Genomic DNA, 26,479 nt, shown 5'->3' on the forward strand with positions numbered 1-26,479 from the left:
CACTTTTTTTTTTTTTTTTTTTTTTTAAATCAAAGAATGACAATCCTGGTGTTTGTCAAACTATGACTAAAATTTAAAGCTCCTGTGAGAAATGTTTTGTCAGATGAAACCAAAAGGCAAAATATTACATCTTACCTCTTTGCTGATCTTCTCCAGTATATGTAAGCTAAGTTGTGTTCCCTGATGACTGGACAAAAATGTAATCAAAGTCTTTCTTCAGCATGCTGTTAATGTGTTTAACACCTACCCTGCGTCAGTTTAGACATTTAATGTAACCTTAAAGAAACATATGTTACTTCCTTATCTTTTTTTGCTTTTGTAGCTCTGCCTCCTAAGAGGCATCAGCAATAATCTCAGTCTGTTTTCTGACCAGATACCAGATGAAGATAAACTTCAAACAGGACATTTACAGTATGCCTTAAGTCCTAAAAAAAATAGGTCACCTACACAAGAATGATGCTTTCACTTGCATTGAAAGAGGAAAGTTCACCCTTGAGTATTCCCATAGCGTTGGGTCTTAAATCATCTTCTATGAGTGACAGTGGCGCAGTGATGTTGCTGACCTCTAGCAGTGCTGACACCACCGCTTTTCAAGAGAGGACCTACAGCTGCAGCACGCATCCCACAGAGTCACTGTGCGAGAGGTCGTCTCAGTGTAGAAAATTCCTTTTCACCTTAAATATACTTCAATCCACTGTCAGTGAAAGACAGAAGCCAAGCAAACAGATGTGACTGTAAAAAAACAAACAAAATACAGACAACACCATCGTGGAACATTCAAGAGAAAGTCACTACTCATCTCCTTTAATTCCCTGGAAACACCATATATACAAACATAATCCAGATTCATTCTTTTTTTAAAAACATCTCATTGTAATTTTACAGATTGACTTATTTACAAATGTATATTATAATCACAGTTGGAATATTCCACAAAACAGAGCAGGGGGAATCATTGCACAGGAAAAAAAAGAAAAGAAAAGAAAACATGTCACCACACTTTGAGACTCACACATACTGAATAGCATTTCTTCATTTCCATATAGTGAATCAAGACGGCTTGGGATTCAATCAAACACACAATGCTGCAGCATGGCTTCATTTCAAGGCTTGGGAAATGTAGGAAATCTCAGAATCAGCATTGTTTCTCAACGAGACCACATCAGATGAAGCTCATCAGCACGCCTCAGAAAATCATCAAGAATTTAATTAAGAAAGCCCATGCGGTTGTTTTGCATAGGTGGGGTTCTTACTGCTGCAACAGAAACATCCTGTGAAACAACACAGAACTGCTCCGATCTGTACTTTTTTTTTTTTTTTTTGTCAGAATTGTTAAAGATCCATGAAAGCAGTAAGATCCGTTTATTGTGAGAGTAAGCTGCTGGCTTAAAAGAAAAGTGTAAAAGGAAAAGTCGCATCCTTACTCAACCTTCCCAAGTTTCAATATTAAGGAGATAAAGATGTGATATTCACGTTTTCTGTCTCACACAGAAATCAGTCTGTTTAAAATAAAAGTGGAGGTACATCAAACTGAGTGCCCAACGCAGCAGCGGGGAGGCTTATGGACTGTGTGACCTCAATCCAGGAAACTTTCATCTCTATTCATCACATGGTGGGCCATTTCCTCATCGCCTCAGGGTGTACGGGAGGGGGAGTGGCCCAAGAACTATTCATGACCCACAAAAGGTCGTTTCTGATTTGGCGGTGGGGGTGGAGGTTTATCTGTTGTGGCAGATTCTGAGGTCAAGATCAAATCAAGAGCAAGGGAAAAGGAAAAGTGAAAGTTCTGTTGAATCAAACTGGTCGTCCGCTCCGCACCCCCCCCCCCCCTCCTTGTGTGTGCAGGTTGACGAGGCAGCTGTGCTGTGTGCTGAGCTGTGCAGGTGTGCAGGTGTGCAGGTGTGTTTACGTGGCTGCAAACTCTGGTCTAAATGCAAATCATGTTTACCCCTCCGGATGTAACAGTCGTCATGGTCAAAGTGGTCAAAGAGTACAAGCCTCGACAGCTCAACCATGCACATAAGGTGTTAACTCAAAAGCTCCAGAGATGGGAAATAGAAGGCACGCATGCAGCCAGGCGCGCACACACACACAGACGCACAACTGGGACACTTAAATATTCATACTCCACCCAGTCGCATGCTGCATGTGCACAAGCATAAAAACAGACATAAGACAGTATACTGGCTCACAAACACATTAAGAACAAAAAAAGATAGACACCAAAATAATAATAATAATAATAAAGGAACAGGATTGCACTTTGTCCCTGGATATATTTCTGTAGGTTCCATTGGCTTGCCTGAGCTACAGCTACAACTTTTCCCGTTCTCTTCACGCTGCAGGAGAAGTGCAGGAGTGGCACTACTGACAGAGGTGAAAAGGAGGAGTGTGATATGAAAACCCAAACATTCATTCCTCCAACAGATCTAATTGAAAGATTCTACAAGCTACACGTCAGCATGTCCGGACTAATATATCTTCACTGCTACTGGCGAAGCTAAAGCGGAAATATTGAGATGCTCAGGTTTCGATTTAATACGTTTTGCCCGCAAAAGGAGAATTACGAAAAAATCTTGAAAGAAGAGCTCGGATGAAAATGTCTTAATGCCTCATGAAGAATAGGATCATAACACAAAGTAAAAAATAGAAATCTAATTTCAGCTAAACTTTTTCTTCAATTGAAACGGAACTACATTCAAAATGGCCACCTTTCTACATTTCCATATGTTATATTTGACACAGCTTTTTTTTTTTTTTTTTTAAATACACAGCTGAACTGGAGGATTTCTTCAACACACACACACACACACACACACACACACACACTCAGTACTGTCTGACTGCACTGCAAGAACAGAAAGTCCCCCTTCTTCAGTGTAGCACCAGTGTCACACACACACACACGCAGACGGACGGGTCTGCTCGTGTGAGCCGCCTTTGCTTCAGCAGCTTGTGAGTAAGTGAGTGAGTGCTGTGTGAAGCAGAAGTTGATGAAATACGCTCAGGTGGTACCGAGGTCCCTGCACTTGCCTTTTTTTTTTTTTTTTTTCCTCTCCCATATGGAGCGCTGCAGAGAAGCAGACTTTGAAAAAAAAAAAAAAAAAAATACACTTGACAGATGGACATGGGGAGGAGAAGGGAGAGAGCTTGCTGGGTGATGATGACTTACCTTCTCTTTGAGCTTTGAATAATTTCAGTAACAAACGTCTTTTTTTCTATTTCTAGGTAGAATTTGCTCTACATTCATTATAATGGCATCTTCAGTCAATTTACAAGGCAGGAAAAGTTCCAGAGCTCGAAAGTAACTGACCCAAAGAGTTTTGTTTTTGTCATATCTTGGTAAGGCTCAGGAGACATGGACGTTAGCCAGAGGAAGATTTGCGCTGCAGCAGGAGGAAACAGAGTTGCTTCAATGTGGATGGAATGATGAAAGTTCAAGTAAGTTCAGATAATGTTTGTCACAAGGACGATGTTCACGAGGCGCTCCAAATACGAAGCCTTGAGGAGCTACTGGCACTCACAACATTCTACTTGCTCCTTCATAGGTCGGGGGAATTGGCTTCTCGTGTGCGAGTACTTCCTGGTACTTTATTTCCTCTTTCCTGTGAGGGGGGGGGGAGGGGTCGCCTCACTTCCTCCTCGCGTCATCCTCAGGACCCCTCTGCTGTTTAATGAGCCTCTCGATCTCGGCCCCCAGCGTCTGCAGGTTCTCCTGTCGAGAGAGAGGTAAAGACATGACACTCCGACACAACATTCCAGGGCAAAGAAATGTTGCTCTGCGGAGACTGCTGCTGCAATTACGAACAGAAAAAACAACAACAATGAAGACTCCATCCATCAGAGTTAAAGTGATGTCCTCGTTTGCCTCCGTCAGTGTCTTTTGTTTTATTGTCAATTTATTGTGCTCTTGTCTATCATTCCTTCCTGCTTAACGCCAATCATTTCTCATCCGCAGATCGAACGCTACAGCCAGAAATACTCCCACGTCCCAATTTATTGTCTCATTACGGTTTTTTATGGAGTGCGTCTTAAAGAAAAGTTTGACACAAAGACAATCACGAGCGGCTTGTTCGCGAAAATAGAAAACATAATTATGAACGCACTGATGTGCCAATTAAAAACAGACTTCGAAGAGGAACGTGTGGAGGCACGCGCGGAGGGGCCCGACGTGTTGACGCGTGCACTCGAATACAAACACGTCTCCGAATCAGAAGGACGTTAGAGACTCCTCGACGTGGTTTTGTCTCTCTGTTTTGGAGGAGCTCATGCTCTTCAATGGTTTGAGTAAGGGCCGGTAATGTTCCCATTTTAAACAGCGTCGTCGTCAGCAGAGGTGCAGCTTGTCAACAGGCAAGGCGGGCAACTGCTTGGGGCCCCTGAGAGCTCATGTGAGATGTGCACAATGTGGACATTTTGCACAAGTACCAAAACCTCCCTAAGGGCCCCCATTTCCATATGACAGCACTCACGCTCTTTGCCTGCATTACTGCTGTGAAAACCAACGTCTTTCAATTAAAGTCAGCAAAGGAAAAAAAAAAGAAAAAGGAAGAGGAATTATCAATGTAATGGAGAGAAAACAATAAACAGGAAATCAAGAAGAAGAGGAGTCTTTGTCAGGACAGGGCCAGGCATGATGGGGATGAACGTTGGTTGGTTGGTTGGTTGGAGGGCCTCCCGATGGATTTTAGCTTTACCCTTCAGGCTCCAGAAGCGCCCGTGTGTGTCAGAGTTACATGTTGAAGTAATAAGAGTGAAAGTAGGTTTCAGTCAACTGTTTTAGGTCACCGACTCGTCAAAGAGAAAAACATGTCAGTGGGGCGCCGTGTCTTTTCTTAGCTAAAACATCAATAATGCAGCTTGTGTTTTCGATCCTAGTTTCCAACACGCCTGTCTTTAAAGAGTGACGCTTGAGACACAAAGCGGACCATCACCGCGTCCTCACATGATGCTCAAGTCAACTTCAGACTCTGGAACTCAAGCTCTACTGGACTTTAAAGATTTAGGAGACACTATTAAAATGTCAGATTACCCACTGGACAAATAATAACGGCAGCTTTGACATTTTCCTCATCCAACACCGGCAGACTTTTAGGGCAGCACATGATTACATTTCACCTCTTAAAGAAAGTTGATTAAAAAAAAAGTTAAAAATGAGACAGAGGGTGAGAGGGGTTTTTTTCTTTTCTTTTAAAGAAAAATGCTTTGAGGAAAAAAAACCAATGAAACATAAAATGTTCAAATGTGTGAAAGGAGATGTTTTAGATGTCTGCAAGCGAGCGGTTAAAGTGCGGCAGTGTTAGAGCCAGAAAACAAGCCAACCACAATAAAACACATGTAAATGGTTAGGAAAAGTCAGGTAGTCCATAGAATGGCTGTGTTACTTATTTTTTAAGATTTGTCTTTGTACTTTTTGTGGGGGGAGGGAGATATATATATATATATATATATATATATATATAGAGGAGAGAGAGAGACCACAGGTTTGATTGGTTACTGTTATATAATGAGAGACCGACGAGTTAGAAATCATGGATTGAATAGTGTTGTCTGATTATTGTGTAACAATGTAACATATTTAAGAAGTTTAAATCAACAGAACAACATTCACTCACACCAGGCCACTCTGACCAGCCAGAGGTCTGTACTGATATCTGCTCCCATAAGTTTAAAAGTCAAATCTTATCCAAGGTGCAGCATGACACTGAAACGCTCGATTCATATTTCCCCTTTACTGACGCAAATAAATATGAACTAAAACGTAAGAAGGTTCTGAAGGAACCTGTCATCTATCATCAATGTAACCCAAGTCAGTCAGTCTCTGAAGGCAGCGTCATGTCCGCTGAGGGAGGCCCTACCTTCAGAGTGATGTTCTTCAGCAGTGTGTCCTCCAACACCGCCTGCAGCTTCCTGTTTATCTCCAGTGACAGATCCAAGGTCAGCCCGCTGTCGGCCGGGTGGGAGGTGTAGAGCGACGCCATGATGCCCCCTCGCCTACTCAGGTGTGCTTTGTTAATGTCTGACGCCTCCGACGAGAGGGCCCCGGACTCCTCTCTCAGCACATAGCTTTGGATTATTCTGTGGCGAGGAAGAAGAGGAGGAGATGAGTCAAAACAGCATGCTGGAAGAAGAAGAAGAAAAAGAAGAAGAAGAAGAAGGAGGAGGAGGAGGAGGAGGAAACGTAGTGGCAACAACTGGAGAGTGTTGAGCGAAGAAAACTGAGAAAGTGGGATTTATAGGTGTGAGCGTGAAGAGCTCCAACAGAGCAGGAGAAATGGATTCTAGCGGAAAAAAACTGAACATGTTTCAAAGAATATTAATCAAGTGGAATGGCTTCTGCAAGTCGTGCGCATGGGATACATTCAATCAGCACGGGCTGCAGGGTTCAATTAAAGTGACACTTTATATGACATCGCTCTTTTTTTTTTTTTTTTCATTGCTACTCGTTCCAGCCCAGCAAACATCAGTGTGTTGTTTAATGATAGGAGTGTCATTAACTGCATTCCTTCCATTATTACCTGCGTGTTTGAAAAGGGGGCTATGCACAGTCTTACAGAGAAGGTCAAAAAAACCTCCTGAGACAGCTCAAAAATAAATAAATAAATCAAAAAAAAAAAATCAATATTTTTCACCTACCCCTCCACCCAGCTAAACCTGAACGCCATGACAAAACTCAGCTCGCACGCTGCCTCTGTGTAGTTCAAATTCGGCACGTGTCCGAGAGGGACATTATGAAGAAAGGAGAAGATGAAGGTGAGTATCTGCAGGATGAGCTCTGTGCAAAGGGACATTCCTGACCGTAAGTGAGATTCTGCGGGAAGATTTCCACAGGGAGAAATCAGCATTTTTCCACAAAGTCAGTGATGCCCTACATGTAGAGGAAAACACCCAGAATGGTGCAGTTTGTACAACTCAACTGTTGCTACAACAACTTACTATGAAGGCTACATACTACTTCTACTACTAATAAACTGGATCATTAACTCGCTATTAAAAGTGGAAAAAAAAGAAAAAGCATATACAACCCAAAATTAAATAAATAAATAAATTAAAAAAAAGGAAATGATTATCCTTACAGATCCAAATTCTAATTGTCTTTATTCATGGAATGTGCTGAATGAAACTGCCCTGTGATGATTTATCATGGCAATTGGATAACCGTTTGAGTTTTAAAAAAGAAGTTAAAAAAAAAGGGTCTACTTAGAAGGCTTTGAATTGTCATGAAAGAGATTTTGAAGGGTTGAAACATGCGAGGGACTTCTCTGTAAAGACACAATATGTACCATGCATAAATAGAGGGTTGTGAGTTATTGCACACACTACTGGACATGCAGACTCCTGTGTCCCAAAGCAAGAATCAAGATATTAAAAAGTACCAACTATAAGAGAAGGGAGTGAGGGAGAAGTGATGCATGCGTTTTAACCACTCACACTGGGACTCTGTGTTTACATCTTCTCTATTTTTCCCATCATTAAGGTGCTTTTTTGTGCATGTATCATAAATCTCTCACAGAAAAAAAAACACTATCTGTGCACTTCATAAACCTAAAACTGTACTGTGCAGAGTAAGCACTATAAACCAGCCGAGAAATATATGTCAGCGGTGCAAAAAAGAAAATCTAATGAAATGAAATAGCAGCTATGTAAGCAAACAAAAATCCCCATCTGCACACACAGACTAACACACAGAACACCTGAGCTTACGCCGACACAAAATGACACTTACCTCTGACTAGACTCGCAAGGGTCCATATTTGGACCCCCGTCCCGTCACGCAAGTGTTTAGTAAAAAAAAAAAAAAAAAGTGACAGAAATTAAAGATGTGGCCACATGGGGCAGTGAGTGGCATGCGTGGGCCGGCGGGTGGGGGAAGGGATGTAAGCAACAAGTCGGAATCAGGCAGGACAATGACTCCTATAACACCTAGTGACTTTCAGTTGTATTGTTTTGCATCTTATTATTCTTAATGGTTTGTTTCTATCCGCTTCATGCTTCTTTACTGCCTTTATATTTGGCTTATTCTACTTTTGTGTAATTTTACACCACCAAAAACCTGACTGCTTGGCCATAAACCTCACTCTGATTTGAATTTAATATAACATAATATAACGTCCTGGTGGATAGATGTGGTGCTAAACAAATTCAGACGCAGGGGTTGTTATATTATACTTATCATGCAGAGACAAAAAGGGAAAAAACTTAGAAGATCCTTTTTATATTGAGGGGTTTTAGGTGCTTCATGTTCAGCTGTACATTCTTGATAAAGCTGAATAAGTCTGAACATGTCCTCCTTTTATGAAGCATCACAGGCACTACTTCAGTTTTTCCAGTATTTACAGAAACATCTGCCAGTGCAACGCAGACATCCCAGATAACCTTGAAGGGCTTCCATTAGAATATATATTAACCACTTTCAGCAGATGCTGAGTGGAAGAGAGGCTCTGTTGATAAACAGAGTTGTCCTCATGTGTTTCACAGCAGCAGCATTTTAATTCAAGTCACATGATGGCAACATGAAGATTTAATGTAGTTATATGAGCCAGGCGTGGGGACTGAAGAACAGACATGTCTGCCTTTAAAGGATCCATGTGTTTCTGCTCATTCACTATACCGTGTACGCACTGCAGTCAATGGCGTGAGGATGACTCCGCGTCACTTAATCACACGAGTGAAGGGGACAATTTGATCCTGAATCAAGTATAAAATCAATGAAACTGCAGACTGTACAATCAGGTTGTCTCCCTGTGTGAAGCGACAGAATTTGAAGCGATCTATTTGGATTTTTCTCGTCAAAATGCTCCTGGCAGATTTACTTCCTGGAAACAGCGCCTCCCACTTTAGAACTCTATATACTTTGGGAAAATGTAAATAAACGTGAGGATGTAGATGGTTCCAAACTTCATGCATAAAAAGCAAACCAAAAAAAACCCAACGACAACGACTTCTAATCACAAAAAAAGAAAAGAGTGGAATGGGTTCAACATAAACCGAACATTAGCGTTTTGCTTTCCTTCCTCAAACTGTCCCTTCTCACGAGACCTTCTAAGCTTCTGTTCCACATCTGCATCTCTTTCATTTATCTCCCGCTTCAGATTTACAGTGAGCTCATCACCAGCCTGTCCTGGAGGGAAAGGGACAGAGAGGACAAATTCACATTCTGGGTATTGAAACGCCACCCCCCCCTTAGCAGAGATCTTTTTCACGCAGCTAAATTTAGTCCGTCAACCGTGGGATTCGTCCTCAATCCTAACACTTGAATGTAGGTTGCGGCTAATGGATTTAATCGGAGTGTAGGGCTTCGGAAACAAGAAGTGAGATGATCCGAGAAGAATTAAGTCGTCTGACGTATCTGGAAACGAGAGTCGAGTCGATGCTGAGCTTAAATGGCGTGATCTATACAGATCAATAAAAGAGATTTCACACATTTTCTCCACTGGAGAGAAATATTTCTACGTCTTTAGAGATTATTTTAGGTTCAAATCTCATACCCAACCCCATTTTTATCATGGCGTTGGCCGATTATTCACTTCAAGGTCTAGCCTCAGTAGGGAGATTTCGGATGCGTTTAAGGTAGGTGTGGTGTCCTTCACACCGTCTCTGTAGTTTGGGAGATTTCCATGAATATGGATGGAACACTACAAAGGATCCATACCAATGCATCCGGATCGGCTGGACTATAAATAGCTCGGACTGAAGTTCGTCATGAATCAGAATCGCAGAGTTTGCATGAGTTATAAACTAAAGACGAGACGCGGTGGGGTGTAGCCGTAAACTGCGTGTAAGCAGATCCTTTCTTACAAGGTCAGCTGAAGCACTGAAAGACACGAGGCGAATACTGTGGGCTTTAAAATTGAAGAAAAAGCGTCTCAGGAAACACACGTTGCTTTAAGATTAACTTCTTACGTTGTACCTTCTAGTCCCGAGGTGCTGCACTGGAGCGGCTTTGAATGTCTTCATCTGTAGCGTTGCTACATTTCTTTGGACAACCGACGAGTTCACATCAGGAATTTTGAACATTTAGGGTACAAAGTGTTCTAGGGAGCGAGGAGTGTTCGTTCTCGTTTGTGTTTTAATGTCTTATTTTTGCTGAATGGCTTTTGAAAGGTCGATTTTATAACTTTGTAAATCACCTCTTTTAGTGTATCCGTGGAGGCAACAGTAGAGAGAGTGTTTCAATGCTGGGGTGGAGCATCCTGAATCTAGCTTTAGGCAAGTCTCCTGAAAGGATGACATTGAGCAACACTAAAACAACTGTTACATGAGGCAAATAAAAATGCTGAAGGGGCAGAGACATTTTTTTTTTTTTATAGAGTTGAACATCATGTTAATTCTGTCTCCTGGGGGGGGCTGTCAAACTAAACAACAACAAAAGTTGATGTGGAGGCGACCGGGGAATCTTGAGAGGGATTTTGTGTGCTACTCCACAAAGAAGGAAGGAAAACAAACTCAGAGTTAAGCGTTCATACGAACAGGTGAAACAGACCTGAGGACGAGAAGACGTTTACGGACGAGTAAAGTAATATTTACGTGACTTTTATTTTTTTTATCTCAAGCAGAGCAAACAGTAACGGCACGGCAGCTTCAAGCAGGACTTTCCGTGTCTGTATGTTGCAGCCTTTGCGGCACTCACTTCGTCTTTTTGCGGATCTCCTCCACCAGCTGCTTGATGTGATCCTCCATGAACTCGATTTTTTCCTGCTTACGAGCCAGCGCCTTCTGCAAACGGACGATGCGATCCACGAGCACCGTTTTGTCCACCTCCGGGAAGCTGTCCACAACCACGACCGAAGGACCCGACTGGCTCTCTGGTGAGCGCTCTTCCACGCCGCTGCTCCCACCGTGTCGAGCGTTCAAGGAGCCTGTAGGAGATTGATATTAACTTTAAAGACTTTTTCTGTTGCCTTTTTTAAAATCTGCATTTCCTTAAGTTTTCTAGAGAAACCAAGTGGATAAATCTACTTCAGTAGGTACATTTATCCCGCTAAACTTTATAGGAAGATTATTGGAAAAAAAACTCTTTTTTTATTGTGTTTCTTCTTTGTGTGTTAAATACTAACCAAATCCCGGAGCAGTACCTGAGGAACTTGAGCGGCTGCCCATACTGCTGGCATCCCGGTCACAGACTCCGTTCTCAGTCTGCTCCAGTTTCCTTCGAGCTGCAAAAAGAGGTGAAAACAGAGAGGTTAAACAAAGACGCTATCGCCAACAAGCGTTTCATACAGCTGATCTGAAAGTACGAGACACATGCTTTGAAAAACAACCATCTGCATCTTGAAGCCTGGAATAAGACTTTAAGATTGGCTAATGAGGAAATACAGTATTTAGTATTTTCTCTTCATGGATAACTTAAAAAAAAAAAAAAAGAAAAAAGATTTTGACAAACCAGCAAGCTGGAAAACTAATGTAGAAGAAAGAATCCAAAGAAAGTTCAAGAAAAGGCATCATTACGTTTCTGAACGGGGTTTTCATCACAGCCTTGTTCTGTGAAGGAGTCCACCTGAATTAACGTTACCCAGAATCCTTTTGAAGAAGAGTGCGTGCTCAGCAAACCTTCCGTGCTTAAACACAGATTCATGTCTTTTCTGTAGTCGGAACGGCAGCACTGATGATGAATAATCACAAGCTCTCCACTGATCTGAATGTCCTCTGAGTCAAACTTGACGAGAAAAGCTCGTGCAGATAATAGAGGTGAACTTGAGGCCTTAAGGTTACCGTGTGTTCCCTGAGAGAAGAGCATGTGCGGAGCTGGCTCACTTTAGTGCACACTGTCATGTTTTTTTTTTTTCTGTTCCATATCAGTGTGACTCTAACTCAGTGTGACCTGACATTAAACCCTGAGTGAGGTCAGCCAAGTCAGTCTCTATTAATAATTCACAACACAGTAAAGTGAAATCAAATGATTGGCCAGTATTAAAAAAAGAGAAACGGTAAGTTTTACAGCAGGTCACACTTTTGTCTAGTTCATTTTGAATCTCTTAAAAAAGGTTCCATGTTCTGCTTTTTCTGGTTTTAGATGCTCTTTAGTGTTTTCCATGAAGAGGAACATCTATGTGCCCAAATTCAAAGTCTGCGAAGACGCGTCTTCTCCTCCCTCCTCGTGTACAGGGTTTGACAGTCTACTGTCTTTACATGTTTATTAAATCTGGGGGAGAACGGTGAGTTTATCAAGATGTTTAGCATCAAAGAAAATGATTGCGCTTAAGGTGTCATCCTCCCTGTCAGTTCAGTAAATATTCAGGATGAGTGCAGGGTGCTGTAGAGGAACTACTGGAATTCCCTGCGGGGAGGAGGGGAGGAGGGGGGGGGACGTTTTCCTGACCTTGTGTTAGCTGTTTCGTCAGATCCTTGATGTTTGCCGCTTGTTTCCTTTTCTGAGTCACCAGCTCGTCCCTCAGCTCTTCTACTCTGGTTTTCAGCTGGGTCACCTCCGCCTGCAGCGCCGTCCGCTCCTCCTGCAGGCCCTGCACCTCCTGCTGCCTCAGCACCTCCTCCTGTTTCAGGTGCCGCGTCTGCAGGATTAAAAAAGATGGCAGGGAGGGAAATGGAGAAAAATGCGTTAAATGCCACAACAGGAGGAATTAGACATTGAGACGACGGCTGCTCAATTCAAGGACACTGGATGTTCTAGGTCAGACAAGTATGTCAGAGGCAAGAAGATTCAATTTGTTCCACTTTGTATTGGACAGGACAGTTTAAGACAGACAGGATATGTTGGGAGAGAGCAGGTATGACATGCAGCATCCCTGTGATGGGGCCTACAGCCTTAGTACATGGAGCTCACAACATGACTACCAGGCTGACCCTGGTTTCACATTTTGAGGATTTAAAAAGGGGAAAAAACATTTTTAAAAGTACCAGCATCAACTAAATACACTAAAACTAAAATAAAGACATTCAACGATGAGGCCGTTACAACTGTTGTGAATCAGGTCAGCATTATTTTTTTTTATTCAAACCAGGTATGTCACGTGTCACTCTTTAACTCTGAGCGGGGCTAATAGCTTCCTGACCTTGTCGTCTAGTAGCCGGTTTGTCTCCTCCAGCCTCGCTTGCAGCTCCGAGTAGGTGCCACTCAGGAGGTCCAGCTGGGTCTGGAGGGCGTTGCTCTCTGACTGCAGCTGGGCGTTCTTGCTGCTCAGCTTCTCGGTGAAGCCCAGTAACTCGGCCTCGCGCTCCCTGCTGCCCTGCACGTCGCGCTGGAGGTCGGCCATCTGGTTGGTCAGGCCGTCCACCTCCTCGCGGAGAGACGTGACCTCTTGTTGATCCCTGTGTGTCACGTTAAATCACAGCTGAAGATACAAACTGAGAGGGAAGGTAACGATCTCCCCCGTCACAGAAAGTGTCTCCACAGTAATGCAAGCATCCACGCTATTTTAAAAAAAAAAAAATTTCTTGCCAACAACTGTTTCTTCATTTACAGGCAAAAAAAAACAAACTTTTCTTCAAATCAATTTAGTTGCACCACCTACTTATGGCACTCTGGCACACAAAAAGAGCAGCGTCTCAGTAATTGGAAAACTTTCTCTTCCTATGAAGTCGTGTGCACATGGCTGGCAGTACCAAACACCCACAGAAGGAGCCGAGACTCTCTCTGCCCTGTGTGCTATATCTGTCACTGTCCTACCTCGGAATCCTGCGAGAAAGGTGCTTGAGGAATTAAATAAAAAGGGGGACAAAGGACTGTACAGTTCTATCAAAAACCAATTAAGTTTCAATGGAGACGAGTCGAAGTTAGGTGGAACTACACAATCGACACATTTCAGCTGAGATAGGAAACTGCAAAGACCTCAACGCTTTAAAAACGAGTCACTCTTTCCATGCGATGATACGGCCATTTAGAAACGGCGTTTTGTGAAATATTTGCTTCCTCCGTGAAGTCCAGAGCTTCAAATGTCTTCCCGTCTGTTTGATCTTACAGTTCAAGATCCCCTGAATTCTGAAAGTCTACATTATGACATCACAAACAAATGGATCCCCGCCTTTGGAGAAAGCCGCTCATTACTTTCCTCCTTAAACAAAGCAGCCAATCACGTTCAGCGTCGATGAGCTTCCACAAAAAACAAAAAAAAACCCAGCATGTGTTATTGTTTGTTTTAGTATTAAACTCGGAATATCATCAAATGTACTGAATTTACAGTGAGCAACAACATCTTCAAAGATGTCCAAGTTGCTCGTTAGGCTTAAAAGCAGCCCAAGGTCGTTCTAATTCTGGACTTTTTTTTTTCTTCTTTTTACCCATAGTTCTCTTCACTTTATGTGTCTTTGTTGCAGAGCTGTGTACCACGATGAGCTTGAATTTGATAAAGCGTGGTCCTCCCTCGGTGTTGGTTTTGGTGTTGCCTGGTTAGCTCATTAACTCTGTATTTCTTCTATTATCTAGTCACTTGTTTACAAAAAGAAAAAAAGAAGGTAACAAATAAACATTGCCTGACTTGTGCTGGGGAAGAGGAAATGCTGAGCCTATAGTGTGTTCATTGATTTTTCTCGACCATGCGTCTGTGAGTTTGTTTCCGTGTCGCTCCTACGTGATCCCTTGCTAGTCGTGCAGCAGCGTGTGTGTGTGTGTGTGTGTGTGTGTGTGTGTGTGTGTACCTTTCATGCTGCTCCTCCAGCGCGGTGATTTCCCCCAGCTTGTCTCTCTGCCGGCCGATCTCAGCTTTCTGCCGGTTGATGATCTCTCTGTACTTGCTGAGCTCGTCCTCCCAGCGAGGACGCTCGTCTTCCAGACACTTTAACTGAAGTAGAAAAAAAAAAAAAAAACTGATTAAGCACTGCTGGTGTTACACACAGATTTTCTGACTTCATTTGGACTTATCAGTGTGACAGACCTTTGTGCGTAGAGTGATGAGCTCGTCCATGCCCTCCTTGTAGCTCCTTTTCAGGTCATCCAGCTCCTTCGCCTTCACTCGATGTAGCTGCCAGATGTACAAAGTTCTGTGTTAGACATTTATCCTCAATTTTTAAAAGGACACCTATTTTAAAAAAAAAAAACGGATTCTCCTCTGCTGATTTTGCACACATGAGCGTTTCAGTGTGATGGTTACATTCACCATGGTAATCCTCAGCCCCCACTTAATGAAAGCTTTCTTTTTGAAATCTTGGCGTCGGCATCATTTCATCACAGATGCATTCCGAGGCAATCAAAGAGCCACATTCATTAAGGTTCATTTTGCTTTTGCCATCATTAGGCACATGAAAGCAAAGCTTATTAATGCTTCGTCTCATCTTTTCAACAAAGCCGTTAACGCTAGTCAATATTTCCAAGAAGCTATTAGCAGCCCGCGGTTTCCAAGACGACATGCCAGTCATAAATAGATGCCGACAAATTAACCCCCCATGCCCCCCCCCCCCCCCATTTTATTTACGACCAACAAAGTAATTGAAAATCAACTGTTGTGTTTGCGTTCTTCGTGGATAAGCTGCATCTTATTTTTGGCACAACACACACACGGACTAACATGAACACAGTCTTCACCTCCTCAGTAGAGCAGAGAAGTGTGTCCTAACACTCCGGAGGTTTTTTAGCATCGTTTAAAAAACACTTTGCAGAAAACACTGCGCGTCGATTCCACGGTTCACTCTGCACTGGAAATGTTCAAAGATATCTCACAGAGTCAATGTTCTTTTTATAATCAAAAGGAAAACAAAAATTAAAAAAAAAAGTAGGTAGGTAAGTAATAAGTAGTATTCCAGCTAAATTAATACATGAAATAATAAACTTGATGACTTCTAAAATGTCACATTTTCTTCCTTTGAATGATTTGTGAACATCCTGAATGAAGCAAACAATACTGTGAAATGATGACAGGGGAGGCGTGGGTTTTATTCTGGGTTGTTGTCGACAGACACAGCTTTAGTATTGATTAATTCTAGGCCATTTATTTATAAGTGTGATTCCCTTTGGAGTAAGGCAGAGAAAAACAGGCCACTGTGTTTGGACTGAGTCCATGTTTGACGCTGTGTGCATGCTTGTCTGCCTGGAGAGCCGATGTGCCAGTGTGTTACTCATTCCTACTTAAGGCTATTACACTTCTCAAAGTGACGAAAAACAGCTGAAAATAAACATTTTAACTCGCGGGGCTGGCAGAGGACAGCGAGTAAGAAAGCTGATTAATAGCTGGATTGAGTGTTTGTGTAACATTAAATTCAGGGCAGAGGTGTTTTGTTTTTGTCTCCGGTGGACAAAAATAAAAATAAAGTCAAGTCACTGATTAAGTTTCTCATTTTCTCTACAATCATCGGTGCCTTTTCATGACACTACATACTGTACGTGTGTGTGTGTGTGTGTGTGTGTGTGTGTGTGTGTGTGTGTGTGTGTGTGTGTGTGTGTGTGTGTGTACACGTGTGTGTGCGGAGCAGTTGTTCACCTCTAATTGGTCGGTCTGCTCCTGCTTGTGTTTCTCCAGCTCTCCTTTGGTCTCCCTCAGTTTAGCATCCAGCTCGTTGGACTTGAGTTCCTCCGACTCCTGCAGGGTCGAGGAAAACAAGATTTCAAAACAAGGCGAGCGTCGAGACGAGAGAATTCGACAGCTCAATCAGCAGTAACAGATGGGCTGGTTGTAAAAAAAACAAACCCAAAAAACAAACAAACAAACAAAAAACAAACTCAGTAGAGATGAAGAGAGAAATGAAATATAAAAGCAGGGAGAACGCAGACACTCGTTGTGGGAAAAAAAAAAGATAAGTAAAGAACATTTTTCAAACTGATTTCTGAGGGTGATTTTGGTTTTTAATTAAATTGCTGCTTGTTGCTTCTCCAAAAGAGCCGCGCATCTGATTGACGCTCCCCTTTGATAAAAATGGGACTTTCTCGAGTTCTGTGTAGGAGAGCTTAATGAGTGAATTCCTACATTTTGGTTGGGGTTGGCTGATCGTGAGAAAAAACGCAACGGGCAAAAGTCAGGAATATAGGCCAGGTGTGAGTGGGAGGAGATGAGATACAGAAACCTTGGATGCCCAATAATGAGACCCCCCACCCATCCTCTTCGCCTGACAGGGAGAATCTCTCTCCGAGCGGTGCATGTGTAAAAGAGCGACTTAGGAGCAGACTGTCCAGAAGTGTTCACGAAACTCTGAGGAGTGCATGCACGAAAGAGGTGACGCATAAATATGTATTGAAGTCAAAGCATTAAAAGAGATGTGACATTTTTTTTAAAAATAAGTCAGTGTATTCCGTTATTTGATCCCAAATTGGACATGATTGCACAGAACGTGTAAGAGGAGTAAGCAGGGAAACAGATCTGGAGAAAAGTCAAGATGGTGACGATGAATGTAGACGCATACTGAAGGGGGCAGGCATGGAAACGTGTCTCCAGATCCAAGTGTGAAATCAATCTGATCAGAAGTAGCGGGGGGAAAATAATCATGAAAATCATACAGACAAACAGAGAGCAGAAGAAAAAAAAACACGGACACAAACTTCATTTTTGTTTGGACTTTGCATTTCCCGAGAGTTTGCTCTGACAGCAAACTGCAGATGAATGAATACAGCCGCCCCGGTTCATCTTTCAAACACGGCTCTTTACCACCATCATAAGGTTCGTATGAAAACTGCCATTCTGCAGAGACGTAGTCAACCCCGTTTCATTGATTAAAACACACTCTTCTCGTCCGATCTGATCCTTTTCAGTCTCGATGCATCAACTTCAAATGAATACAAGTTATGTAAAAGTGTGCACATAGCTCAGCATGAAAAACAAAAACACTCAGGCACAAGAGGCTGTATTGAAAGCATGAAGCATTATTTTGTTATGAGAGGTGAAAAGAGTGGTGTTAAAAATGAGTAAACAAATGGATCAGTCAGTCATGAGCCTGAGGGATGCGGGCACATAGAAGCCTGTCGAGTCAGTGAATGAGGCCTACTGAATGAAGATTTTGACGAGTACTAAACGTTGGCGCAGCAAAGAAAAAAAAAAGCACGCCGTCCATCTGAATCACGTCCACGCAAAACATCTCCGGTCCATCGCTCAGTTTTTCGGACACAGGAGAGGAGAGTTTGCTCAGGCACACGAATGTGAGGGAAAGGTTCAGTATCTACGCATGTGATAAATCTCACGGACCTGGTATGTTCGGATCATGTCCTGGCAGTTCTTGCGGATCTGTTCGGTCTCCTCTTTGGCCTGGGTGAGCTTGGACGTGGTCTCTCTCAGCTTGTCTTTAGTTTCCTGCACACACAGTTGTATAATACATATTTTTATGATAGTAACAGTGAGAAGAAGAAAAAAAAACCCAAAACAAAACAAAGATGTTTTGGGAACTGGTACTACAAGAAGCCAGATCAATAAATTGCAAAAAGTTCTTGTTTTGGTTTTCAGGAAAATGCATATATGCAACAGTGGGGAGTGATTTACACGCGTACGAGTCTACCACACAAACAGAAACATTAGTGACTCATCTCCCGCGGCCCCTGGCGCCCACACAGTCTCTGCTTTTGTTTATAGCTGTGTATTTGTTCGGAGGCGGTTCAAAATAAAAAGCAATATTTTAGTAAGAAGATTTTTTTTTTTTTCCCCTCTCCAAAAACAGAATCATTGTTAATGATGATTTCCTTGCAGGATCATTACTGCGCCACTTTCGTCCCATTTCATTTGGCCTCGGAAATAAATAAAAAAACCCCACTTCTAATCAGGTTTGTCTGTGGAGTCTCTGCAGATAAAATGACTAAAAGGGGGGGGGAGTACTTAGAGGAGGGCGCAGAGCGCTGACTAACTACAAGGTGATGAGACTTACAAAAGGAAATCAAGCAGACATGGAAGTCTGTTCTTTCAGACTGAGATGGGCAACTTATTCACCGCATTATGAAAGCACTTTATGTCCACAAACGTATCAGACATATTGATGAGTGAACCCAGCTATTTTCAAAGCGCCTCTCATTTCATGTAAACGCGTCTGCGGTTGAGTTTATTCATCCCGACGCGACGCCTCTCGCCAGCCACTTTTAACAACGACACAAATGACTGCCCGCTCTCAGCTTGATCACCTTGTGTGCGTCTGCCTCGCTCTTCAGTTTGTTCTGGGCCCATTTGACCTTGATCAGATGCGAGTTGACCTCCTCCTTCAACTTCTCCACTTCCCGGCTCAGCCTGCTAACCTCGCCTTCCTGTGGACACCAAACGCAAACAAGCAAAAAGATGTTTGACTGAAGGGGAATAAAACACAGCAGTTTATATTTAATCAATAGGTGTATCACATGCAGGACACTGTGAAACGCTCCATTAAATACACAACAACCAGAGTGTTTGTCCTACATGGTTTGTTGACGGTTTACGTCAGCCTGTAAAATGTTTTTAGAAAAGGCACTTCAAAACGGACAGGAAAGTATTTACCTTGGCGTCATGCAGCTGCTGCAGCCGACCTTTCTCCTGAGCCAGCTGGTTTCCTCGCAGCGCCTGGCGGTCTACCTCCTTGGTGGCTTCCCTGAGTCTTTTCTCTAAACTCTCCTTATCCCGCCTCAGGTCGAGGGCCTCCTTCTCCCCCCGGACGTACTTCATCACCATGGCCTCCTTCTCTTGGCGCGCCTCTTCCGACTTCTTGGTCACCTGAAAGAAAAAAAAACAAAAAAACAAAAAACTTTGATGAGGTCATGTCATTTTAGTTGCTTTCTCTGTTTGATCCTTTAAAAGATCAGAAGACGGTGATCCTCCCTTAGAAATATATCACAACCGATCAGATGGTACGAGTGATTATATACTGAGGCTACACAAACCCATCCACTTGGTTCATGATCAATTGATTTTCTTGGATAAATAAACGTTTCAGAAAGTAATGGAGACTGATCAATGACCCAGAGCCCAACCTGAAACTGGTTTAAGTTGCCTGAAAAGTTATTCAAGCAGCAGTACTTCACAGAGGAGAAGCTGGTGCAGAGATGAATTCCTCTTCTATACGGGACCCTGTTTTTCTTCTCCTCAGGTTTCACACTGGTGTGTTCATTCCTCATCCCATCGAGTGGCTCAAGGCCATTTCTTCCTTTGCTTAAGAGTTTAACGTTACTGTGGTAAATCTTCACTGCTCGCTCTGACAGGTGGACATTTAGGAGAGCAGCAGCAGGAGCAGGAGGAGGAGGAGGAGGAGGAAGAAGAAGAAACAGCATCTCGCTGTGTATAAAAATAAAAGTGGATTCCTTTTAATCAGGAAGTTAAAAAAAGAGCAGGATGGTTTTTTTTTTAAAGAAGAACACATCAAATGTTTGAAACCTGAAAAGTAGCTCAGTACTGGGTCACCATCGTAACAGGAGGCAGCACCGATATGAGAGGAAAGAGCTTGAAGGAGCAATTGAGTGCCAAATGTACCTCGTATTGTTCACTGAACTACGAAATTAAAAAGTTGTGGAGTGTGACAAAAGTGTCAACAGAGAAGTACCCTACAGGATTTCAGCCAGGTGTGCAGACCTTGTGGATGACAAATGGGTTTCCCCTCCCTCACACACCCACTGTTCTCTGAACAACTGATTACATTTGCAATAACAAGAGTTTGATGTGCAAACTCCCTGACCACCCGTATCGCTGCTGCTTTTGTGTGAACTTCCGATATTAGAGGTACTTGGTTTTTTTTTAAAGCCAGTTTCAGAAACCTTTACTTGTCTAATTCTCATTCTTAGGGAATCCTTTGAATCACGAGGTAGGAGCGAATAGGGAGGACGAGAGGGAGGTGGCGACGCGACAAATGGCACAAATGAACAGAAGACGTTCAACAAAAGGCAATCGAAACGTAAGCAAGAGAATGCTACGTTCTTTTTTTTTTATGTCTTTGTGAACTGTTTGTTTCACATTTAATTACTTTTAACTAATCAACTGAGATGTAGTCGGTTCGTCTTCGGGCACCATTAATATGGACGGCATTAGAAAGCATCTTGTTTCACAGATTCGGAGTGACGTCTGGTAAGATGTAAACAGGAGCTGATGTGTGGATGTTTCAATTGTATCAAATGCGCTACTTCATCATGTACATATGAAACATGGATGTAGTCACGGTGATGTCAAAAATTCATGTCTGAAAGGGACTTCTGAAGCCCTTTGATGGCGGTTGCCATATTGAAAATGCTGTCTTAAGTGTCAAAATTCTTTAAATTAAAAGACAATGTTCCACAGTACATACTGTATCTTCAAATCTGTCTCATTGATGTTTGATGTATAGTGTATGACTCCGAGCCCCAGCAGAGTGCTGTGTTGTGTTGTGGTGTGTAAAGTCATCATTAACAGCCTTGAGTTCACTGCAGTTCATGTGGCGGTCTCACTCGGGTCTCGTTTCACAGCACTGCAGCGCAAAACTAGACCCGAAAAACTGGGATACACCACGTCTCCGAGCAAAGTTTGGGGTCGATGAGAACAAAGTCGACGGAAAAATATGCACACAAACAACCAAACTCAAGAGCCATGTGGATGAAAATGTTAAAGGCAGGGGAACGGGTGTTCTCTCTCTGTTCCGCTGTAACACTGTACGTTTCTCCGCTTGTGACATGAATAAAGGATTATCTTATGTTATCTTAAATGTCTGTCAAATATTTCCTCACCTGCTCTGTCTGACCTTCCTGATACCCGACGCAAAGAAGAGGGGCTCGTGAAATAATTGTGAAATAATAATTGTGGTCATTTTAAAATGTTCCTTTTTCTTTCCATAAATCCAGTTACCCCATCATGGAAAAAAAAAGAAAAAAAGAACTGCACTTGGATTGGATGTCTTATTTTGAAAGTAAAACCACTGTGATTTAATCGGTCAGTTCAGCAACATAAGGGTGCTGTAGCCGCCTGAAATTAAACAGGCCCAGACATGCAAATTAGGATCAGACTGGGGTGAAACTAAGCTGCTATGACCAGCTTAACAAAGACTGGAACAGAATTCAGCTTCCAGTTTCACCTGTTCTACCCGGTAGGACATCTCCTTCTGCATCTGCTGGAGGGCGGCCTTAGCTTGGTGATCCTGGTGGGTCAGTCTGTCCCGCGACTCTTTCAGCTCTCTCAGCAGCTCCTCCACCCGCCCCTCCAACTGTAGAGATGAGGAGTATGAAGACAGGGTTAGCAACTTGTTGGGCAACATGTACTGTACGGTTAGTCAGGGCCACACCTGCGACACAGCTACTGGAGACAAATAAATCTAGACGGCACAAAAGGAGGAATGTAGTTTGGCCAAAAAAAATAAAATAAAATCTGATACTTCTTCTGCAAACTATGACTGAAATGCATTGGAAAGCCCTTTGGCAACATGTGACTTTCATGACATGTGAGAGACATTTTTCCTCTAATCTTTTTGACTGCAGTAGATTAGGGCCAATCTGACAGTTTTTTTTCCATCATATGGTTTATTTTGCATTTTGTTTAAACGCTGCAGATTAAACACATGTAGTAGACATTGAATATAGGACACCTAGAACGATGGTGGAGATGAGTAGTACATTGGATGTGTGTGAAGTCTCTCCGACACCGTTTTGCTTGCTCAAAGCTTAAACAAACAAACCGGTGACTCTATTACTGTTCCTCCTTTAAACAATGAATAAAGGAGATCTAATCAGTTCAAGAGCTGTGGAGATGGCAGAGCTTTGTAAATCAAAGGATATGTCACACAAACATGAAGACGCCCTTAAACACACAGAGATCCTGTAAATAAAAAAAAAGGAGCCTTTCATGCAAATGATGCATGTTGAATGCTAGTAATCAGAGCCCTGCGCCCCTTTTCTTCTTCACACTCGGCAGCTTTGTTTGACTTCCCTCATTACCAGCTGCACAGGGCTACAATCCAGATTTCACTGGAGCTCCACTGTGACACCATTTGTCCTTTGATTTGCCCTCCAAAAGAAGCGCAGCCTTGTGATGAGAGGAAATAGGTCTTTGAATTTCCATATGCAACTTTTTCACATTATATTATCTAAAGATTTTTTTTTATATATATATAAATTTAAAAAATGAAATGCTTTCAAAATGTTTTTATACATCCTGTTTTTCTACTTTAATGCATAACTCAAGGTGCCCTAAATGATCAGCTGTTTCTGTTCACATTCATAATATCCATGCATTTCAGCTGTGAAGTTTCTAGAAGTGATATCAAGTGAAATGAGGTCAAAATGACCGTACAACAAAGAGTCTGATAACCGCTAATGTTTGTTTTCATCTGCTGTTTAAATAGGCTTTTCCTTCACCATCCCTAAAACTGAATGTTTAAATGAAAGCGTTACAGGATCATAACAAGCAGAAGTCAATGTCTGGCCCTTTTGCAGGAAGTCAGACTGAGTATCCCAGAGAAACACTTCATTGTTCATGAAGAATATTTGACAAAAGGCGGCCATTGTTTCCAAACAGTGTTTATATTTAGCCTGGAGAGACATTCATGGTGACAGAGCGGTTGGTGAAGCCTATACGAGCTTTGCTGATACTTAAAATCAGACTACAAACAATGGGAATATGGCAATAGAAAATAAAAACAGGCCTTTTTAATGGTGGATGTGAGCAGCCTTTCGGTCTCTGCCCTCTTTTTCAGCTCGTCCCTCATGTTGTCCTTCTCTGAGCAGATTCCCAGGATCAGCTCCTGGTGCCTCTTGTTCTCTTCAAGCAACCTGTACATTCAAAGACAAACACACAAACATTAGAACAAAAGCAGCTCAGATCACACAGAGTTCTGTTAGAAAGGCCAAACAACAGAGAACACCAGGAATAACTGTGGGGTTTTAGTCGACATTAGGTTTAATGTGTGCAAAAACAAATACCCGTCCTCTGGTGCAAGCATAATGAGGGCAGATTAAAAGCAACTAAGGTGAAGTAAAACAATCAAGTTAATACAAAGCTAAACATTTTTGCTCAGGTGACACATTGTACTGAAAGTTTACAACTGTGCAAAGTAAATGTGACGAAGCTGGTCGAGTGTGGCGCTGAAACAACAGCTTACGTTTGAATGGCTTTCTCCTGCTGTGCGTACTTGTACTGAACACACTTCTCAAACACCTCCTGCTCTTGAGAGAGTCCATTGACAGGTGGGCTTCCTTTCCTCTCCCCTCCGTTCTCCCCCTCAGGCAGCTGACAAGAGAACAGCTCAGACTCCAGCTCGTCCAGCAGCGACTCCTGCGACAGCGAGCGCTGGATCTGGGATATAAGCTTTCGGCTGCAATCGGTGTCGTACGGACTTGAAAAGGCGTGCGAGGGGGCTGTGGTGTTGGTTTGCGGGCTCGAAGCAAGAGAGGAGCTGACAGTATCTGAACTGGGGCTAGACGGGCCATTAGAGATCCCAGAGGTGGCTGTGGAGTCCATCGGGGAGTGTTTGGAAGAGCTTTGGACGGAAGAAGGACTCTCTGCTGAACCGCTTTCATCAGCAGGTGATGGCTCTGTGGAACAATCGGTGGCCGAGACTAATGGCTGCTCCGTGCTGTTTGGAGAGATGCCACAAGAATCCTGCACTTCATCTAAAGTCAATAAGGTTTCTATGGTCCCTTCAAGGACTGATGGAGAGCTTTCTTTCACGTTATCCAAACTGGTGAGTTGGGCTGCCAAAGCTCCACCAGCCTCATTTAAAAGTATAGGGATCCCACCTTCAATAGAGCTGCTCTCACAGCTGGCATTAGCATCCGGCTCGCTCACATCTACACATTCCTGATTGCATATTCCAGCGTCCGCCTTCGTCTCTGAGTCTGTGTCAACATCCGTCTTAGTCCTGATTAATTCGCCGTCAAGCTGAGCTTCCTCTTCTGCCTGACCGAGCTTTTCTGCCCCTTCTGCACTGTCGTGAGAGATTCGCTGCTCATCTTCTATCTGAGATGTGCTGTTGTGAAGCTGGTCCGCTGGTTGCAACCCCGGTGACACAGATTCAGCCTCTGATCCTTCCATCATGTTGAGTCTGAAGCAGGACCAGGCGTTTCCTTGGTCCCCGTCTCCTTCAAATCTGCTGGAGACAAGGGGAGGTGCAGACACCGGAGAAAGAGTGATACTTAGTTTACAAGAAATACTATTTGGTTTATTTTTTTAAATCACGTGACTCAAGTTTTCTTTAAACAGAAATACATTGCAGGTTTCTTGCAGGGATTTCTGTCTCGACAAGAAAAACCCTGATAATCCCATCAATAATTTCCTCATGTTAGCTCTCGCGTGATATTACAACTAGTTGTTACCCGAAGGAACACATACCTGACATGTCCTTCTTACACTCATTTGTGTTGTTAAAACAAACCAAGAGGTGTGGTCCAGTCAAGACCTGAGTGTGAAACGACACTTGAGATAATGCAGCCCAGAACGTCACACAATGATGCGGGTATTGTAGACAACATCGCTGAGTTTCTTTATCTTTCAAGTTGCATCAATAATTGATCAAAAAACGTGTCTCCACAGGAATTGAGCTACACTTGCTTAAAAACTTTAATATTCATTTTATTGGTTCACTCTGATGTTTGCTTTTAAGAATTACATCCACACCATTTATGGAGGAGTTTCCTCAGAGACAGAAAGGAAAGTATACAGCCACAGTGTCTGTCGTCACTCAAAGCATCGGAAACATGAATAAACAAATTAACCTGCTCTGTATCTGTCTATGATGCATTTAGTCAAGGCTTGAACCTTATAGGAGATAAATACAAATAACTTGTACGATTTAAATATCTCCGTGAGTGTAACATGCTGCCGTTTTACAGAGGTTACAAATTAAAAGATTATTGCAAAACCTGAAAGCCTTGTGTTATTATAATCCAGTTGTTCATGTATCACAGCAACATACACATTTGAATAGGTCATGTTTCAAGGCAGCTAAAAGTGACAGGTGTCATGCCATAGCACTGTCGAAAGTAAATACCGTCAGTAGTCAGAGCCACGTAAACACACTCTTTGTTGGTGACTGAGTAGATGAGCACCAGGCCGTTTTATAACACTTTATTTATCGTGAGCCCTGCTAATTCCGGCTTTAGCACGTTAGCTGCTCACGTAGCAACAACTAGATATTAGGAACAAACACATTACACAGCACATGCTACAACACAGCAAGCCAATGTCGGATGGTTCCGATAGATTTTAAGGCTAACATGTAAACTGACAGGTTGTGTACAGTCACTGGTTGCTTAAGCTAGCTAAGCTAACATTGATAAGAGAGGTAGAAGTACAATCCGTTTACATTTCAGTTAGCAAAGCTGTTTCCTAGCACCTGACATGAATGGCGAATAAAAATTGAAATATTTTCACCCACCGAATGCAAAAAGCCCATGATGTGGCTCAATGTGGAGTTAAGGTCGGAATTATATTGAACTTTGAGCTTTCTGCCTTACCAGCTGATAACCAAACAAGTCACTTTGATATGACACATCAACAAATATGGCCACTGCGGGAGAAACGATGAGGCTGGATCAACCAATGACGGCCCGCGAGAAATGACGTAGGTTAAGACGTCAACACACGACAGGTAGGCAGTGGGCAGTACGAACAGTTTTTTTTTTTTTTAATAATAAAACCTGTGTAACTTTGATTATGAATAAACGGCAAGAGCGTAAAAACTAACATGTACACTCACATGTCATTAA

At 42.6% G+C, this 26,479-nt stretch overlaps 1 protein-coding gene across 2 annotated transcripts; it reads right to left on the reverse strand.

Moving 5' to 3' along the window:
* Positions 1 to 771: 771 nt before the first annotated feature.
* ccdc186 (coiled-coil domain-containing protein 186) lies at positions 772 to 26,326 on the reverse strand. 2 transcript variants are annotated; one of them, XM_079372711.1, is made up of 16 exons: positions 26,228 to 26,326; positions 23,875 to 24,864; positions 23,419 to 23,545; positions 21,856 to 21,984; positions 19,326 to 19,538; positions 18,980 to 19,099; positions 18,060 to 18,164; positions 16,368 to 16,466; positions 14,829 to 14,915; positions 14,593 to 14,735; positions 13,011 to 13,266; positions 12,320 to 12,509; positions 11,076 to 11,156; positions 10,631 to 10,859; positions 5,859 to 6,078; positions 772 to 3,715 (listed from the first exon to the last, which is right to left on the reverse strand). In XM_079372711.1, the coding sequence occupies exons 1-16, from the start codon at positions 26,263 to 26,265 to the stop codon at positions 3,632 to 3,634; spliced, it is 3,111 nt and encodes a 1,036-aa protein (XP_079228837.1). In that variant the 5' UTR covers positions 26,266 to 26,326; the 3' UTR covers positions 772 to 3,631. The 2 variants fall into 2 exon arrangements, with proteins under 2 accessions (XP_079228837.1, XP_079228836.1); XM_079372710.1 differs by lacking the exons at positions 23,419 to 23,545; positions 23,875 to 24,864; positions 26,228 to 26,326 and having other exon boundaries at positions 11,058 to 11,156; positions 21,856 to 22,287.
* Positions 26,327 to 26,479: the final 153 nt, after the last annotated feature.

The sequence above is a fragment of the Symphodus melops genome (genome assembly GCF_947650265.1).
Source record: "Symphodus melops genome assembly, chromosome: 21".
Lineage (NCBI taxonomy): Eukaryota > Metazoa > Chordata > Actinopteri > Labriformes > Labridae > Symphodus > Symphodus melops.